The 7,077-nt window shown below is 37.6% G+C and overlaps 1 protein-coding gene across 1 annotated transcript; it reads right to left on the bottom strand.

Moving 5' to 3' along the window:
• Positions 1-53: 53 nt before the first annotated feature.
• Positions 54-6,084, bottom strand: lyve1b (lymphatic vessel endothelial hyaluronic receptor 1b). Its single transcript, XM_017305128.2, has 6 exons — positions 5,818-6,084; positions 4,005-4,170; positions 3,750-3,889; positions 3,248-3,655; positions 2,915-2,993; positions 54-2,273 (listed from the first exon to the last, which is right to left on the bottom strand). The coding sequence occupies exons 1-6, from the start codon at positions 5,894-5,896 to the stop codon at positions 2,126-2,128; spliced, it is 1,020 nt and encodes a 339-aa protein (XP_017160617.2). The 5' UTR covers positions 5,897-6,084; the 3' UTR covers positions 54-2,125.
• Between the last annotated feature and the right edge of the window lie 993 nt (positions 6,085-7,077).

Raw genomic sequence — 7,077 nt, forward strand, 5'->3', positions numbered from 1 at the left:
ATTTTTTTTTTTTTTTTTGTAATTTTTTTACATGGGAAATAAAGTTATTTAAGTTCAGTTACAAATTAGGTTTATTTTTAAAATAAAAGCAGAATCTCAAATATTGTCAAGACACAAATTACAAAACAATGATTTTAAAAAATATATATGAATAAAACCAACATTTTATCCACATTCAATAGGAAATGCTACTTTAAATGAATAACTCAGTTTTAAAATGGGCCAACCCCTGAGTAAAACTCAGAGAGTTCACATTTGTAAATCAGATGTGGTCCAGAGTATAACGACTGTTACAGCATGCATACCCCAGCTATAAAGCTTGACTTCAGCTGGCTATATAACAGCAAGACATGCTCTATCAAATGATGAAATAATCTAATCATTTTAAGACTACAGTTGCCATTAATGATTCATTCTAATTTAGAGAAACCTTATGTGATATTAACAGCCCAAACTGATTTAAATTATAGTTTGATTTCTTTTTTATTGCAAACATCTGCTGGACTCTTGTCAGTAAATCCTTAATTCCTCATTTGCCAATTTATTTCCAGATCATTTCAAATTAAATTGCCCAAGTGTTCCAACCAACTGGATTTTATCAGAGCATGACTGTGTTGGTCAAGGTGTCCTTTTGAGATGGTGTGTATTATATTTACAATAATAAGATACTTGATAGATTTAGTGGTCCGTGAAATAAAGGAAAACATCATTTCCATCCCAACAACACAATTCATGTCATGTCGCAGCAGCTGCTGCTCATTTAGCTGTAAAACACAGAGCTGAGTAGAAAAAAAGATGCTTTTTATTATTTCTTTATGTCTTCTTAAAGTAGTTCCTGCAATGTTTCCACCCAAGAACAAGAATCAAACATCTGTTGTTGTCATACAGTGCATGGATGGGTTGATATAATTTGCTAATACTTATTACTCGCCATGTATTTCTTGAGTTATAGTGGTATTCCGTGCTAAACATGCTATACTAACGTTTAGCACATTAGTGTTGCTATGTTAGCATACTTAACTTCACCTTAATTGATATAAAAGCAATGCTGGTTTTTCCATTATGACATTGACATTCTCACATGACGGCTTGGATGTATAAAATAATATATAATACTGTAGACCCCTGCCTATATCCGCAGTTCAGTATGCAAAGATTCACCACTTCCTGCACACAATGATTATAATACTGATGAGGCAGCCAGAAATGCAATACAATACTTTAAATGGAACCAAGCGCATCTGATGGCCCAGTCAAAGTTCAGACTTGAACTCAACTCACCTACAGTCTGTAAATGTGCACTGAAAACATCCACAACCAGCAAAATCAACAATCTGGGTAAATAATACAGCATGTTAAATGAACAATGGCGTTGACATGGCAACCGAATGCTGAGTAAGGAATACGAAAAATGTTGGTGTTATTATTGGAATGTGTGTACTGTTGGTTTTCCATTCCGACATAATGTCTACAATAAATGCAAAATGTATCGGCACTAACATTGTACTGGCTGATTTGTCATTTTTTAACATATCAGAATTGGTCCGATAATTAAAAGTAAAAATAAAACCAAGATTTATTTCCATCTTGCTGTTTGTTTCTGGAGGGGGAGGGAAAGAGGTTGGTCATGTGACAGTGGCAGTGATGCAGCAAAGGATTGTGGGGAGTTTAACTGAAGCGCAGACGCAGTGGTGAACTCAGCAGGCTGGTCGTTGTTTTATGGGTAACAAAAGGGTAGTGAGATATATAAGATATTGGTTATCGGCCACCAGAGTAATAATATATCAGATATCAATATCATCCCAAATTTTCCTATTGTTGTATTCCTAATCTCTACATCTATATATTTAACTATTACTTCAAGCTAAAGAGCAACACAAACATGGATGCTTCTTGAATCACCCAACGTCATTAGAAAACATCAAAAATATTAAACCATGTTGGATAAAAGGAGTCTAACCAACTATGACTGGTCTACTTCATCAGTGATAAACAGCTTCTTTCCTGTTGTCCAGGGATTTCCAGATGGGTTCACAGTCTGTTGTGCCTCATCCAGGCCTGTGAAAAACTAAACCAGGCAGCAGAAACATCAGCTACTCTGCAGACTCTGTTTCCGTCTCTGTATTCACACACAGTACTTTGTGCTCAGCTCTTCATCGTGTTCTACTGCTGCTCCGTCTTCACTGTGTAGGTCCATCTCACTGTAGGAGTTCCTCCACATCTCCGTCTCTAAGTCGTCCTTGTGGTGCCGGACATACCAGCGGACAACATTCCTTCGCCATGGCAGACAGGAAATGCAGATAATTAGTGACAAAATACATGAACCACTAGAATTTAGAGACTCTGCTGCTTTTATCCATTTAAAGTGTTGGAGAAATATTTTCAGAGTAGCTTTCACGCATTGCTGGATTTTAGTTACTCAAGGGCGGCCGTGGTCCCTGACTCCCACCAATACTGGGGGCTCACTAGGGGTAATATAACAATTTTAAAAAATGGCTTGTAAATGTGACTGAAAAGAACACACAACATTATTATGTGTACAGTCCCTGTGATACGGTACAGTGTATAGTATGACTTGTTTGACACAACTGTTAAATCCTTGGCAAAATTTATGAAACTAGTAAAAACAAAGGTTCATCCTTCACCTGTGTTTTATATAGAGGAATATACAGAAATGATGGGAAGTTTCCCCTATTTTACCTGTTTTGTTTTTTGGGTTTTTTTTTGTCGTTTATTAATTTTTTTCTAAACTCAAGTGTACAAGGACATGCAACAGATGTCCTGATATTGTATATAAAACCCTAGAACTGAAAGAGGAGAAACTTTCTTTTTCCAGAGACTTTCCAGGACAGTTTATCCAAAGTTTCCTCATGAAGAATTTAAAGCCGCCGAAGCGATCAGGAAGCCGACTCACGATTTGTAACACCACCAAGCCGTCGCTGCGCTGAGAAGCAGGAGAACGATGCTGAGACTGATGAGGCTGATGTGAGCAGCTGAAAAAAAAACAAACATTTTTATTTTTTTTTAAATCCGAACACTTCCTATTCTAAAACCATCTAAATGTGTATTAGAATAAGTTTTGAATTCTAAATTAGTATTAATACTTAATAAAGTCCACAGTAAAATAAATGAACGTGTTTATGTCGTTCCTCACCTCACCTTTTTTTGTTGTTATCATGTAAAATGAGATTTGCCAACCTGTGACAGTAAACCCAGTAAAACTGTGAGCAGAATAAGGAATGTTTACCGTCCAGCAGGGGGCGTGTTGAGCCAACGGATGGTTCCAGCCCAGGCTCAGAGGAAACGGAGGAACTTGGGGACTGAGTGGAGGTTGGAAAGCTAAAAGTGACACCAGCGGGCGTGGAGGTGATGAGGCGATGAGGAGAAACGGGAATATGTGAGGACAGGTGTTTGACAGGGGAGGAAGACGAAGACAAGTCTGTTGTCTTGGTAACAGAGGCTGTAGCTGAAGGCGCCTGCTCGGTGGGCTGAGGTGTGGATGTCTTTCCCACTGCAGGCGGAGTCTGGGTGGATGATCTGGAGGGAGGAGCAGCAGATGACGAGGCTGGGCCCAGGGCTTCCGGTAAGGTGGAGGAGCTGGGAGACTGTGGGCTGGCTGTGGACGGGTCCACGGTTTGGTTCTGATCTGTAAGCGCTTAAAACAGAGAAAAATACACGTCAACTTCAAAACCTCAGCCACAAGAGTAAATGTTTATCCTTTATGCTCACTGGGCCGGGCCGGTTGGTACCTGAAGCGTTGAAGCAGTACACTGCAAATTTCCTGTCAGGCGGCACCTTCCACTGGACTAGCCCCTTGTTTCCTTTTCCACAGTTGTTGTCAGATTTTATCCGTGGGATGACCGCCGTCTTCTCAGCCACCCAGCCATACCTGTTGGGAACAATTAAAGAACGCAGAACCAAACTTAAGAAATATTTAGACTGAGACTTAATTTACTGTCAAACACCACCTCTTGCGGTTTCATGTAATTCATTGATCGTCCTACTTGCATGTCTCCAGTCCGTGCCGTACTGCTTCCTCCAGCTGAGCTAAAGTTGCTATGGTGACCTTCAGAAGCGAACACGCCGCTTGTGCTTCGGTGAGGTTCAAAGTGTAATCTCCTCCGTCAATCAGCAGGAAGATTCCTGTGGGTTTGTCCGTCTGGACCACGACTGAAAATGTTGCAAAATTGATACGTGTCGTTAACATAACAAACGGCAAAAAGTGGTAATTCTAACCTTTAAGCCGGTGTAGATTTTATTATAGTTTGCTTTCGGCCAAGGTTCTCGAACTGTTGAAAAGAACCACCAGCGGTGGTTCTGTGCATGGCTTTCTTTGTGACAAAATAAAAAGTACAATAAACACAAAACTAGTACAGAGACTGAAGGATTAGCTGTTTGAGTAGAAAGTCGAGTATTTGGAGAAAATTCCCAAAACTTGCAGCATAAACTGAAGTATACAACAGAACTAATAGTTGGTAATGACATAAAAGTATATTAAAATGTTGGTGACTTCTTGTATTACAGTTTAAAATGTTTAAGTATGGCGCTACTTAGTTTTAGATACTATAATGGCATCTAAAGCTTCTAAGAACTCTTGTTTAAATACGGTAAGCACTTCCAGATTCAACATGGTGACAACAAGGTTACAAGTTACTCATACAGAAAATCTGCTGCAGACACACAGGACGTCATCTAGTACTGCTCCACTTGCTTATACACTCTTACAGAGATAAACGTTAAAAGTACATTTTGTTAGCCAAGATGTTCAGTTTAGCACTTCTTTGATTTGTGCTCCTCCTTTGAGACATTTCTGACGATCTAAAGATCAACCTACTGAAACAACTCATGTTTTTAGGTTTTTGGGTTTTATAAGCTCCACATCACAGCCCATTTGTTTCTATTTATCACATTTTATTACAACGATATCTTCAGCGTACCTCCTAAGAGCCCACAAGTGGTACTAGAACCACAGTGAAAGAGCCATGTGATCTAATAGCATGTCTCTATTCTATCCACACACTCCTGGAGAACCACTGACTGAAACGCCTTGGTGCCTCATCAGATCCTTCACATGTTAACAGGTTCAGTAGTTTTGTTTTGACATTTTTCCCCTCCATACGCTGCTGTTATTTAAACCATTTGAAATGTGACATGTCTGCTGTTTGAGATGCTTATTTTGTAATGTCAGATCAGTTACTTTTACACATTGAGATGTAGTTTAAAAACCTGTTGACGACCATTGTTGTTAAACTATATTTAGCGAGGTCAGAAAGTAAACGGAGTAAAAATAAACAGATATTGTAGACTTTCCAGAAAGTAGGAAAATGTACAAATATTGTAATCTGCAATAACATTTACTTACCTATTCTTGTTCTTGCACTGCTAGTTCACAAGTTTTTATTATTATTTAGTTTAAGTTTATTTACTTATTTTTGTTCTTATATTTACACTTTTTTAATCTAATTTCTTTAAAACAAATTTTAATCCCCTGAACGCTCTGCACTAAAACATCAAAAATACTTGACTAATAAATATGATTCTGATAACATAAAAAGCAATACAAAGTTCATCCTGGTTTTAAAAAAGAAAGTTTAGTTCACTAGTTAGTTTAGTTCATATTTTCTGAATACAAAAGAACAAAATGCCTTAAAATTTTTAATTGTGATACAAAGTAAACTAAAATAATACGTCAAAACAGATGTAACAATTCTGCAGCTGCATTCTCACTTTATGCCATAATATAAAATCATTACAAAGTGTTAAAAATACAAAAAAATAAAATAAAATTTTATTGTAAAAATAAAGCAGATCTCTTACCTTTACTTAGACTGGAGGCAGAAAGCTGCAACATGAAGAGCAGCAGAAAAACGGACGTGAAGCAGAAGCGACCCGCCATGTTTCTCTGTGAGGTGAATGTGAAGGAGCATCCAGAACCAACGAGGGCCGAAGGAAACAGGAAGCATGAGGTCAGCTCTGCCTGCTGGCCTTTCAGACAGATACAGCAAACATCCACGAGACATTGGGTCAGATTCAGATGTTGTTTTGCTCGTCTGATTGCAGATAGATGACAAACACGGCATATCGAGTACCGTGTTTGGGATCATAGAGGAAGTCCAGGAAACATTAAAGTGGGATAAAAGGAAGTGTTGAGGACTCCAATAGAAACAAATCAGAGAACATAAACCATTAAAAGAAAAGATCAGCACCCGAGTCACTGAACTGATGCTTTTTCTGTACAAAACAAAACAATAAAACAAAGTAAGTGAAGGAATAGTTTTACTCTGTTGGGTGTGAAGTTCAGTGGTATAAATATTTCCTGCTTTGCCAGCATTTCCAGCAGAACTGTTGGCTCTATCAGTGCAGTAGGAAGAGCTACTTCCTGTTCAACTTTGCTGCTTTTTTTTTGTTGTTGTTCTACAGATTACAACAGTTTGTCACCTCAGTGAAAATATTTTTTTTAAAAGAAAAAAAGTCATAAAATTCCACAATAGTCATCATATTACGACACATACAGATCGTAATGACACAATATTACGATTATTACAAGAATAATCGTAATATTGTGGGAATAAAGCTGAAACCGTGTGAAAATAGTCATATTTTGAGACTAAAATTGTAACATTACAAGAATAAAGTCAAAGTATTACGAGAACAGCTGTGATGTTATGAGAATAAAGTCGAATTAATACAAGAATAAAGTCGGAATGTTTCAAGAACAAAGTTGTAACAGTTTGAGAATAAGGTCGTAATATTATGACTTTATTCTTGTAATGCTTTGAGTTTGTTCCTGTAATTTTATTTTATTTTTTCAGGCCCTAACTGTAGTTAACAGATCAAACACATAGAAAACCAAATTAACAGTCAACCCTAATTTCCGTTGTTTTATGCCGTTCTGCTCATCATTTGACCCTCGTTTATTTAAACCATCCCAGAACATTTTCCACCTTTTTAATGAGACGTAAATCCTGTAGCATTAATCTGTAGAACAAACTAGTGTGTTAGAAAGAAAAGTGTAAAGAAAATAAATGAAAAGGTCGTAAAACTCTGGTATGAACTGACGTCAAGGTGTTTCAGACC

This window comes from Poecilia reticulata, chromosome 6, assembly GCF_904066995.2.
Source record: "Poecilia reticulata chromosome 6, P_reticulata-male-v2, whole genome shotgun sequence".
Taxonomy (NCBI): Eukaryota; Metazoa; Chordata; class Actinopteri; order Cyprinodontiformes; family Poeciliidae; genus Poecilia; species Poecilia reticulata.